Consider the following 12744-nt stretch of genomic DNA (forward strand, 5'->3'; position numbering starts at 1 on the left):
GGAATAGTCTCTGGGCCCCAGGATGATTCAGAGGTAAGACTGCATGGGTAGTCCTACCCAGTAGATGGGAATGGGCCATGCACAGTGGTGCATGCCTGTAATCCCAGTGACTCAGGAAGCTGAGGCAGGAGGATCATAAGTTTGAGACCAGTTTCAGCAACTTATCACGTCTCTAAGCAACTTAGTGAGACCATGTCTCAAAAAAAAAAAAAAAAAAAAAAGACTGGAAATATAGCTAAGTGTAAAGCACTCCTGGGTTCGATTCCCAGTACTGCCCCCCACTCCAAATAAAAAATGAGGCTGGTCAGGAGTGCCACATACTGGCCCCATTGCCACTACTACCAACTCTTTGGTGTTACTGGAATCTTATGTCTTACTTGCCTGAGACTGAGAAGCTGCTTTCGGGAACTTTCTAATGCCTTAGGGAATCAGATATGAATATTTCAATCCAAGGAATTGAAGGACCTTAAGGAAGCAGTATTGTGTACAGGCTAGAGCCCACAGGCTATGGGTTCAAATCCCAGCTCTGTAGATTTACTTGCTCTGTGAACTTGGACCAGACACCTAACTGCTCTTGGCTCCCATTTCCTGATCTGTTAAGTGGAGTAATAACAGGGCCTGCCTCATAGAGTTATTATGGGGAGTAAATTAAGCAATATGTATACACCCAGTAGTTCCCCTTTATCCATGCAGGATATATTTCAAGACTCTTAGAAGATGTCTGAATTGCAGATGTACAGAACCCTAAAATTTAATGCTTGTTTCATTTTAACTAAGCCATGACTTTTGTAGTTTGAGGTACAAAAGCAAAACTAATACTCATTTCTTTTTCTTTCTTCACAATTTCATAGATAGAAGAATCATTCTTGCTGTAGATCTTAACAATCGGCATACAATTTTCTTTTGTAAGTCAAGAATTTTCACCTTTTCACTTAAAGGATGCCTTTTATGGCTTCTCTTTAGAATACCCAAAATGCCAGCGTCACTACTCTGGTTGCAGCTATTATTAAGTAAAATAAAGATAACTCGAAATCAAGCACTATTATAACCCATCTAAGTGACTAACAGGCAGATAGTATATACAGCATGGATACACTGGATAAAAGGGTGATTCATGTCCAAGGCATGATGGAGAGATGGAGAGGGATGGCATGAGATTTCATCATGTTACTTAGAACAGAGCGCAATTCAAAACTTATGAAATTTTTATTTCTGAAACTTTCTGTTTAATATTTTCAGACCACAAGTGACTACAGGTAACTAAAACCACACACACACAAAAATGAAACCGCAAGTAAAGGTAGACTACTGTAAAGTTCTAGAATAGTACCTGGCACAAAGTAAGTTCTCAATATGTTGTCTATTGTTAGAGGCTCAGGAGTCTAGTAGTAATAATAGCACTCCTAGAGTACACAGTCCCACATAACTCTGTTCAATATGATACTTTCTTTAAACTCCGACTTGAAATTCTTCCCCTGTTCCATTGAATCTCCTGTACCAGTTCCCACATTTTGCAGACTGGTAGAGTGAGAAAGGTCTTGCTCGTGATCATAAGTAGAATCATTTGCAAAAATGGGACTCCATTTTAGGGTTTCAGATACTATTTCTAGCAAACCATGCTGGCTGTCTATCCCCACTACCTTGTGCCTTGAATTACGGTTAACTGAAAGCAGGATAGTTTTTGTCCATTGCTGGGTCCCCAGGGCCCAGAGCAGAGAATTTGCCTGGATTTTCTAACACCTGTGCCTTATAAGGCACCAACAAAAGGTGCCAGGGACATGCCTCCTATCTGGATGGGCAGGTCCCTAGGTCCCTTCTAGGCTCCAGTTAGGGACCCCTAGACCCCTTCTAGGGCCCCAGAAAGACCCATAGAGACATATCGCGGAAACCAGGAGAATGGGACAGCAAAATCGGTTTAAGGAGGAAATGAGGCCTCTTGGTTCCTCCCCCGCACACTTGTCCTGGAATGTTCTGGATCAGCCACAGAAACTTCGTCTCCACTGGTGGCTGGCCTGTCCCCATCCTCCATCGCCCCTCCCATTTCTACATTTGCTGCTTGGACAGAAGCCTTGTCTCTACTCCGCTGCTCTTAGCATCCGCGATCCCATTCGACCAATTTCTAGGCATCCCACCCCACTTTTGATAGATCCCTACAAGGCCCTCCCTCGCACGTGGTCCAGCCCAAGTATATCTGCTCCCTTTTCGCCCCCTGTTTGGCATAAAAGGGTTCCTTTCTACTTCCTTTGGTTGGGAGCCCTGAGACACCAGTGCTGCCTGGATGACCAGGCCGGGCTTTGGGGAGACCCCAGAGCGCGGGGAGGAGGTGTTCCCGGGGGCCCTGAAACCTTCCAGACTCGCTCAGTGTAAACCGCCTCGGGTTTGTGTCAACATCCGAAGCCTGAGACTGGCGGCGGCTGGGGACCGGCTCCATCTAGGGCTGGGAACACGGGAGGGTGGGGAATGCAGGGGTCTCTGGGGTAGGTAGAGAGGTCCTTCGACGGGACAATATGAGAGGCCTTTTGGGGGTCCTCCAGAAATAAGGATAGGGCTTGTCTGAGAAGGGAATGAAGGGCTGCTGGGGTACAAAAGTCTGGGGATAGGTAGAGGTTGGATGTTCACCATCCATGCTGCGCTCTCTGCATACACCTACCCTCCTCTCTGTTCCACACCACAGAGTGAGGAAAGTGGGTTGAGGGGGGCGGGTGATGCAAAGGCGTGAGCTGCTGACCGTCCCATCTCTTCTCTCCCCCACCTTGTCACACAGCACAGCTCGTTTTCTCCCTCCAGTTTCGGGTGGGACATGGAGGGGGGGTCTCATCTTGTGAGTCATCCCCTCTTCCACCCCCACCCCCGCTGGGGCCCAGGAAGAGAGGGCTTAGAGATTCGGCTGTGGTTCTCTCGTTTCCATAGCAACGGTGCGGTTGTTTTTGTGAATCCACTTCAGTTGTCGGTACTTTTCACCCCAGACTGTGGTCCGGGGTCTGAGCCTCAGGGAGTGGGTACAGATAGGGGTACAGTCCTCCCGCATCCTAGAGACCGAGAAGGTCAGCGCGGGCGGGCTGGGCGCACTCCTGTGGAGGGGCCTCACTGGCCACCCCATCCCCACCTGAAACCCCGCCTGCCACTCGGCCCCGCGGAGCCAATCGGCGTCCAAGCTGCCCGGGGTGGGGCGGGGCTTATGCAAATCGTGTCGCCTTCCAGAGGCACATAGTGATACAAGAGCTGGGAGGCGGCTCCGGCGCGGACCTTGGAGAGCCCAGCTGCCCGCCGGCGAGCCAGCCTCGTCTCCGCGGCCCGCCGAGGCTCAGAGTCATCCAGCGACCCGGCGAGCGGCCTCAGGTAACGCGGGTGGGGCCGGGCCCTCTGAGCAACCCCGCTGGGCGGAGGCCCGGGACCCCTCCCCCTCCTCTCGTCGTCGGCAACCTGTTCCTCTGCCTCCTAACGCACCTCCCTGATCCTGGGTCCTCCATAAGTAGCAGCATCTAGAGGACCCGCCCCTGGGTAGGGGACCTCCACCTCAGACCTGGTCCCCTGGCGCAGGGAAGGAAGCAGAGCCGCCTCCTTATCCCCGGCTCAGGTAAGAACATCCATTGCTTTGGTCCCCAGGGTGCACAGGCTCGCACGCCCACGCACACACACACACACACACACACACACACACACACACACACCTGGGGGCGTGGGGTGTGGTGGTGTTGGTGCTAGAAGCACCAGACACCCTCTCTCCTGTTGCTTTGGAGATGGGTAGTCTGCCCAGCCCCATGGCAACCTTCCACCTCCAGAGAGCCCCACCAACTCCAGCAACTCACTGCCCTTCACACCATGGGGCTCTGTCCCCAAAGACAGCCTTCACCTCCACAGGGAGCCCACTCCCTACTTACATTGTCCCCACTTTCCACCCCTCAAGCTGATAACTCACAGCATCTCAGCAGCCCGCCTCCAGTGGCCCCCAATACTAAGCAGAGGCCCCCATATTTGGCCTCTTTTGACTGACTGGAGGATAAACCAAGAATGCCACCCTACAGTAGACTACCCTTACCCTGCCATTGGCTGCCAAAGCTTCAGCTCCCATACCCCCTTCTGCTTTCACCCCTCATAGCCAAAGAACCAAGTCCTCTCATTCCACCTCTCAAATATCTTATCCGTACCTCTCTGGCCTTCTTAAGCCTTGGTGCTCCCTCTTTCATCTTACTATTATTCTTCAGGGACCATGCCAAAGCTCCATGTGGACTTTGTCGTTCCTTTCCCTAAGGTGGCCTGAACCTGGAAATCAGAAGAGTTAGGTGCAAATCTTGCCTTTGCCTCAGTTGTTCTTTGACTTTGGTCCAGTCACTTCCCTCTCTGATCTTTGGTAGAATGGGAAGAGGGCAGGGCACAGGAGTGATCTTGAGTAGCCTTCCAACACTGACACACTCTGGTTCTATGGCTGATTATGGGAAAATAGGGCTCTGAACCACAAGGATATTTCAGAGAGGAGACCTAGAGAACTTCAGTCCTCACTAAAGGGACATTACTTCTTACCCAGGCCTAGATGCAGGCCACCTCCTCCAGGGCCCTTCTCTTAGGGGGTTTCTCCTAGACCACTAGTCCACCCTGGCATGGACAACTCCAAATTGGAGGTGGCCAATAGAGCTCACTCTTTATTTGTCACACCCTGCTTCTCATTAAGAATGAGAGGGAGAAGACCTGGCTGCAGCTGTTATTGCTGCTGCTTGAAGAAGAGCAAAGAGAGAAAATCTCCTGACCAGGGAGCTATTGTCACCATAGCAACTGCCTCAGCACCAGCTGGGCGAGGGTGTGGGATTATTGCCTCCTTCAGTCCCTCCCTCCCTCACTGCCATCTCTCCACTTGAAGCCCATAACCCTGAGCCCTCTAGAAGACGCGTCTAAGCACAGAGGAGTAGCAGTTTTGTGTATGGGGCAGTGCCAGCTTCTCGGCTGGAGGACAGCCCTCCAGAGACCATGGCTCCAACAGAATATGCCTCAAGCTAGGTTCTGGTCTTTGCTTTTCTGCGTATGGGCTCTAGTTGACCTTGGATGAACCCTTCCTTTCCCTGGCTCTAGGTTCCATTGTCTCCAAAGTGGGTATGATAGAAAAGCATAGATAAACAAGACACCTTTTGTGACATAGTTCGAAGGAAAAAGGGGCTCTGCTCCTCTCACATAATCTACTAAGACGTTCACTGAACATGGCTGAGTCCTGCGCACTGCCTCCAGACCTCTGCAGGGTGGGAAGCATGGGGGAGAGGTACCAGAGGGCAGACTCAGGAACAATGGGAAGCGCAATTTTCTCACTAAACAAGCTGCTCAAAAGTGGTCTGGGTCATACTGGGTGGGGATAAGCTCCTTGCCATTGAGCAAAAGGCCTCTCCTGGAATCCTTGAGCACCAAGGATACATAGCCATGGGGCCTTCACTTAATGGCCTTGCATGGTCTGTTGGTGCCCCAAGTGCTGATCCTGTGCTGTTGCCTATCCTCTACCCAGAATGAGAAAGGCTAATCATCAGGAAGTGGACCCTTAAGGCTGATTGTAGCTTTGTGTCAGCCCAAAAGAGAAGAAGGTATGGTGGAAGAAAGGAAACTAGCCAAGTAAATAGGTGCGGTATGTTCTATCTGTGAGAAGTCTGGCTTGAGAGAGTATGGGGGCAGTGCTGGGAGCAGAGGGAGGAAAGGCGAGACAGGTGAGCACCCTGAAACCAGGTTCTAGAAGATTCTGTTATTTCAGAGGGCTGACAGTATGGTTGTCTCTGCCTTTATTATAACTCTGGGGGGTGGGGTGGGGAGTACTTCCTCAGAACAGAGGAGTCAGAAGGAAGGCACTTCCTGTGAAGCAGGTGAGCCCCTTGGGCACCGGCCTGCCTTGGCAAGCAGAGCTCCAACTGAATTTTTGCCCCTGGCCATGGATAGTGAAAGTTTCAGGAGTGCTTCAAAAGAAGAAACCAGCCTGGCGAGGTGGCACACCCCTCTAATCCCAGTGACTCCAGGGGCTGACGCCAGAGAAGTGCAAGTTCAAAGTTAGCCTCAGGAATTTAGCGAAGCCCTAAGCAACTTAGTGAAACCCTAAGCAACTTAGAGAGACCCTGTCTCAAAATAAAAATAAAAAGGCTGGGAATGTGGCTCACTATTTAAGTACCCTTAGGTTCAATCCCCAGTGACAATAATAATAATAATAATAATAATAATAATCATCATCATCATCCACAGAGCCAGGTGCAGTGGTGCATGCCTGTAATCCCACCTACCAGTGAGGCTGAGTCAGCAGGATTGCAAGTTCAAGGCCAACCTGGGCAACTTAGCAAGAGCCTTTCTCAAAATAAAAAATAAAGAGGACTGTGGACGTACCTCAGTCCTTACATAGTACACATGAGGCCCTCAGTGGGTTTGATCCCCAGGAGAGAGAGAGAGAGAGAGAGAGAGAGAGAGAGAGAGAGAGAGAGAGAAGAGAAAGGAAGGAAGAGGACTTGATGGCAAGTTGGATCTAGGTTTGAAAAGAAAGATGGAAAAACTGAAATAGTTTACAAATGTTTCTCCCCAACCCCAGGGATGAGGAGAGAGGACAGGGGCAATTGAGAGGACAAATTGTCCCAAGTCCAGAGTGAGTCTGGCTGTAGACAGGCTGCATCAGAGATGCTTGTGGAATCAGCACCAGTGTGGATATTTCCTGGGCATCAGAGATTGTGACCTGGAGTTCAGGCAAGATGGTCCCACTGAGGCCAAAGGGAGATTAGAGTTGATTTTTCTAGAAGGCAGGTGGGAGTGGAGAAGGTCTGAACTGAGCAAGATTAGCCATGATGTACAGAGGGTGGTCCAGGCAGGTGGCAGGGATTCAGCCTAGGTCTCATCTCGACCCCTTCACTGACCTGCTGGGTAACCCTGAGTCAGTTTTTCCTTCTCTCTTGATTTGTTTTCACTACAATAAGGGGGATGATCTTAAAGGATGATTGCTAGCTTTCATCTTCTGACAAAGAGAGCAGAGGGGATGAGTAGAAATAAAGGAAGACACCTGGTCCTCACCGGGTCTGGGACCAAGTAGAGGCAAAGGACAGGAAGGCCCAGGAGACAGAACTGTGGGAAATGTAGCACAGGGCAGGGAGGAGAAAGAGGGCAGAAGGTGAGGGTCACACAGGCACCAGGACACACACGGAGACGTGTGTGCTCTGACAGATTTGCAGCCTCATACAATGACATCCTCCCACATACCTACACAGCCCCTCACGCAGACACTCAGGCACATCTCACAAGAGACAATGGGGAGATGCTCTGCCTCTCCCATCAGACACCTCTGCCTCTGGGTTCTCCAGCTTCCTTGCTGATACCCGAAGACTGCGGAATCTTTGGACTTGGGGACGGGGCAGCTAAGCATGAACTCTGCCTCCCTCTGCCCATTAGTGTCCCAGAAGCACCCTTGTCTCAGGCCCCAGTGCAGCTCTTTAGGCCCTCACAGCCCCAGGTTCCTGAAGATAGTGTGCCTCCCTCCCTGGCTTCTTAGTACATAGGAGTCCTCATTCTCTGAGGGTAGTAGGTGGGAAGGCTGTTGCTACTTTTATTGCTCCCTGATCTTCCTCATGGCCCAGTGAAGGAACCTGAGGCCCAGAGGTATCCTATAACTAGCTTAAGATTGCCCAGAAAAGGAGGGTGGGAGAACATACCAAACTCAGCTCAGGTGGTTTAGAGCATTCCTAGGAGTAGATTAGAGGCTACATTGACATGGGGTGGACTGTGAAGGTGGAGGAATTCTTTCTGCCAGTTCAGGAACTTCCTTTACCAGAGCATCCTGAGGACAGGCTACCCTGAGGCGAGAGCTTGGCTTCCCACCAGAGAGGCTCTAAGCAGGCTGAAGGCACCTCCCAGGTTGTGTCCTGGGAAACCCAGGTTCTGGAGGAACATTTTTCCCATAGGAGTCAAATAGCAGTGCCCACCCACACTTCAAGGCCTGGCTACTCTCTACAAGTGCTTTCCCTTGTACAGGCCACTAGAGGGGCTTCCATTCCATCTAGGGGCTGACTTGATCCTCCGCAAGTCTACTTCTCAACAAAACACCTCCATCTATTCAGTCCCAAATGTGAGCATCTGCCTTAACTTCTGTGTCCCTCTTACCCCTACATTCAGTCAGTCACTGAGCCCTGCCAGTGTCCCCTCCTAACATCTCCTGATCCATCCACATCTCTCCACAGCCCTTGTCCTAGCATAATTATGTCACCTAAATTGTGTGGCAAGCCCCTCCCTGCTCTACCCACCCCCACCCTGAGTTATCTTGCAAACTGTAGCCAAATAAACATTCCTAAATACATGCTTTCCTTCTAGGTCCTCAGCACCTGGCATATTGAAACATCTTTTAAGTGTTGTTAGTTTCAAAGTCCTTGGTTTAAAAGCCCCAGGTTCTGTTTCCTATAGGTAAAGTCACACTCATTGGTATGGATTGAAAGCCTCAGTCTTCTACCCTTTGACTCAATTGTGAGTTATTGAAGGCTTGTATTGGCTTTTCTCATCCCTATACCAAATCCTAGCACATAGTCAGCCTCAAAAAGTGCTATGGGAATGAATGGGTTAATGAAAATTGATGTAATCAGGGTCATCAATGCTCCAGGCTAAGATATCTGTTTGTACACAGGAAAGAGGGAGAGAAGCTTCCTGCTAGGGTGGCCCAGGAAGGCCTTGAGAAAGAACTTGTGAGACAAGAGTCAGGGGGTCACACTAGGAACCTGCCTCAGGTCCCTTCTAGGAGAGGGGCCTGCCCAGGAGGGAAGGGGCTGAATGCAGAAAGCTCTGAACAGCAGCAAGAAGAGTTAGGGCTTTATGCTATGGGGGTGGGAAGCTGCAGACATCAGAAGAGGAGAGGAGAGGATGAAGATTACGGCATGCTGCAGGATGGGCCAGCTGTGACCGGGATGGCTATTGATCCCCCTGTGAGGAAGGGCCTGCTCTGGGATGCAGGATGTTGTGAAGGGACAGGAGGTCCTGTTATGGAGGAGTGTCCCAAAGGGAAGAAACCCACCCGTGTAGGGGGAGAGAGGGACCACTGTGGGGATGGGGAGGAGGGGAGGGAGGCTTCCTGTGGAAGTGGTGGATAAAGAACGGCCCTGCTGTATCAAAGTGGGGCTTGCTTGGCTGCGTAGCCAGAGGAGAGGACCTGTTGTGAAGAGAGATCCTGGTCATAGAAACGTCCCATCTTTATGGGAGGCAATGGGGTGCAGAAAGGTGGAGGAGTCTTGGGGACCACTGCCGAGGCGAGAGCCATGCTCTGGATCAAGTTGAGGGAGCCCTCTGTCCCCAGGCCCCGCCATGGGGAAGACCAACAGCAAGCTGGCCCCCGAGGTGCTGGAGGACCTGGTTCAGAACACGGAGTTCAGCGAGCAGGAGCTGAAGCAGTGGTACAAGGGCTTCCTGAAGGACTGCCCCAGCGGCATCCTCAACCTGGAGGAGTTCCAGCAGCTCTACATCAAGGTGGGCGGCCGAGAGGCCAAGCTGAGGCAAGGTACCCGGTACCTGAGTCCCGCGGGGCGGAGGACAGGGCGCCTCCAGGAGGGTGGAAGCGCGCGGAGGGCGAGGCGGTCGCTGCGCCCCAACCCCTCCCACCCGCTCCACAGTTCTTCCCATATGGCGACGCCTCCAAATTTGCTCAGCACGCCTTCCGCACCTTCGACAAGAACGGCGACGGCACCATTGACTTCCGGGAGTTCATCTGCGCCCTGTCAGTCACCTCCCGCGGCAGCTTTGAGCAGAAGCTCAACTGGGCCTTTGAGATGTACGACCTGGACGGCGACGGGCGCATCACGCGCCTGGAGATGCTGGAGATCATCGAGGTACACTGGGAAGGGTGAGGCCAGGCGGGGGGCGCATCCCCCCTGTCACTGCGGCCCTAGGCCTTCCCTGCCACCCTCCCCTAGGACCTCGCAGCTCTCAGTTCCCTGCTCTCTCATACCCCGCTTCTCAGGATCGGGTCTTTATGGGGTAGATACTATGAGAAACCCTGTTTTACAGATGAGGAAAGCAAGCAAATAGCAGTTCCTGGTTCAAATCAGAGCTCCTGTTCACAGAGCCTAATTTTATTTTATTTGTTTAGTTTTTGTATCAAGGATTGAACTCAGGGACACTTAACCCCTGAGCCATATCTCCAGCCCTTTTTACTTTTTATTTTGAGACAGGGTCTTGCTAAATTTCTTAGGACCTTGATAAATTGCTGAGGCTAGCTTTGAACTTCCCATCCTCCTGCCTCAGCCTTCAGAGTTGCTGGGATTACAGGTGTGTGCCATCACTGTGCTCATAACCTACGTTCTTAATTTGTTTGTCCTTTCAACAAGTAAATATTGAGTGTCACCAGCAGCAGGGCACTGTACATGGGAGATTCCTTCTAATGAGAACTTATAAAAATAAATCAATAAACTTGTGCTGTCCCAAGCAGCAAGTGCTGTGAAGAGAATAAGTAAAGTAAGGGGAGAGAATGATGGAGGGAAAGTGATTTCACATCAGGTGAAAAGTGAGCAGCAACTTGAATAAGGCAAGGGAGCAGAAGGAAAATTAAGATGGTGTTTGCAAGGTTCAAGGAGTAGCTGGAGGCTGAATCCGTGGAGAGGAGTGGAGTGGAGATTGATAGGAAGGTGCTCTGATAAGGAGCCAGGAGCAACTCATCCTGTCAGACTGGGTGTGGAGGAAGACCATGCTGGGCCAGGGACAGCAGAAGCAAGGAGGCCACTTAAGAGCCTTCCATAGTCATCAAATGCCAGTGTAGGCTGCAGTCATCAAGGACCTGGGGAAGTGGGAGGAAATGGATGGATATGGGATTTATTGCAAGGTTTGCTGAAGGGTGTGTCCGTGTGGTGTGAAAAGTGAGGGAATCAAGAATAGCATCAAAGTTTTTGGTCTAACAGCTGCCAGAGTGAAGTTGACACTTAACGGAGATAGGGAATGCTAAGGAAAAACAGGCTGAGGGGTGAAAAGTTGGGTTTGAGACCACGCTTAATTTGAGGTGTCTTAATGACCACATATCACCACCCAGTATCCTCGCTACCTTCCAGTAGTCTCCCTGTCCTCCTGCAGATTCCTTTTATCTACTCTTGGCCCTCCCTGCCTCTGTGGGTGTTCACACCTCCCTCCTTGCTCCACCAGGCTATCTATAAGATGGTGGGCACCGTGATCATGATGCGGATGAACCAGGATGGGCTTACACCCCAGCAGCGTGTGGACAAGATCTTCAAGAAGATGGACCAGGATAAGGATGACCAGATTACACTGGAGGAGTTCAAGGAAGCAGCCAAAAGTGACCCATCCATTGTGTTGCTGCTGCAGTGTGACATGCAGAAGTAGAGGCTGGTGAGGGGCAGGACCCCTGGCCAAGAGGGGCATGGCCATCTCCCAACCTGATGACCTCTCTGGCTGGCCCTTCCCCAGGGAGAGGGGCACTCCAGCCTCACTTTCTGGCCCACTCACTGCTCTGCCCAAGCCCTTCCTCCCCTCAGTCAAGTTCCTTGAGGGATCACCTCAGTCCACAAAAGAAACAGGTCCTCAGGTATATTGTTATCTAGCCTCACCGCTAGCCTTGGCCCAGAACCAACATCCACTGGGCACAGGGGAGCTGGCTTTTGCCCTAAGAGGCATGGTTAAGGAGGTAGGGCTGGGGTACTTTTTGAAATCCTATTGTTCCTGGGATTATGCTTTATAAAATGTGGGTCCCACAGGCCCCTGTCAAAGGACCAAATTGGGTTTGTCCTTTCCTAAGGAACCAGATTCCTTAAAGGTGGTCTCTACCCTGCCCCCTCAACTCTGCCTGACCCCTCTGGCCCTAGCCTTTGGAGTGTTCATCCAGTCCTTTCTTCAGCTAATGTTTATTGAACACTTGTTCAATGCCATGCACCTTTAGGTGCTAAAAATATGGTAGTTTACAAGACACAGTCTGTACCCTCTGGAAGCTCATAGCTGGTAATGGGGCATTTTTCAGTGGTCAGGGTCTCATACAGGAGTGTCAAGCATCTTCCTGAGGGTACAGGAAGACTGGCTAGTTTGAGAGGAGCTGTTGCATCTTCCAACTCGCTCCATCCAAAGCTACAGCAGGATGAAATGAAAAGAACTTAGAAGTTTAGGAGCCATGTGAGTGAAAGTTTTAAGAAAAATGAAAATTTATGTAATACTTATTTTTTTAGTACCCTTTAAAAGAGTTAAAGTCATTTTATTAGGGTAGGATATTAAACATACTCTTTATTACTTGATTTCTTATAAAATGATTAAATGATTATAGATAATGCTAATTTTCAGGGGGGAAAAAGTTGAGATAAAAGGGGAAAATAACACCAGACTTAACAGACAACCCTTTTCCTTGTCAGGCTGAGTCCTGAGCTGTCACCATCAGCAGTTTTTGCTGCTTCCGCTGCTTCTTTTCTGTATTAACTTTTCTGATTGAACAAATGAACAAGTGACTCTATTGCCCACTGACTCTGGTTGGATTCTGGCTTCAGAGAGAGAAACGATAAAATGTGCCAAGAGCGAAACAAGGGTATACCTCACATCTTGGGGGCTTGTTTCTGAATTTGGTTTAGTTTCACGGATGGAATTGTTCTTTCACTGCCTGTGATGCAGAAGGAGAAGAAAAGGACGGTGGTGGCCACTGTTTAGGCTCCCAGGCTACAATTAGTGACCAAATGCCTAAAGGTGTGCTGGCCATCCTCCATTTGAAAGGCTTTTTCTAACTCCCAATCCTAGATCTGCCAGGTAAATTCACCACCTCCTGAGCACACAGGCTTTGCTTTCTGA

At 50.5% G+C, this 12744-nt stretch overlaps 1 protein-coding gene across 2 annotated transcripts; it reads left to right on the plus strand.

Moving 5' to 3' along the window:
• Positions 1 to 3215: 3215 nt before the first annotated feature.
• Positions 3216 to 12423, plus strand: Hpcal4 (hippocalcin like 4). 2 transcript variants are annotated; one of them, XM_047530337.1, is made up of 4 exons: positions 3216 to 3339; positions 9275 to 9444; positions 9588 to 9803; positions 11107 to 12423. In XM_047530337.1, the coding sequence occupies exons 2-4, from the start codon at positions 9283 to 9285 to the stop codon at positions 11302 to 11304; spliced, it is 576 nt and encodes a 191-aa protein (XP_047386293.1). In that variant the 5' UTR covers positions 3216 to 3339; positions 9275 to 9282; the 3' UTR covers positions 11305 to 12423. The 2 variants fall into 2 exon arrangements, with proteins under 2 accessions (XP_047386293.1, XP_047386298.1); XM_047530342.1 differs by lacking the exon at positions 3216 to 3339 and adding an exon at positions 3451 to 3577.
• The last annotated feature ends 321 nt before the right edge of the window (positions 12424 to 12744 follow it).

This window comes from Sciurus carolinensis, chromosome 1 (assembly GCF_902686445.1).
Source record: "Sciurus carolinensis chromosome 1, mSciCar1.2, whole genome shotgun sequence".
In the NCBI taxonomy this organism is placed as follows: Eukaryota; Metazoa; Chordata; class Mammalia; order Rodentia; family Sciuridae; genus Sciurus; species Sciurus carolinensis.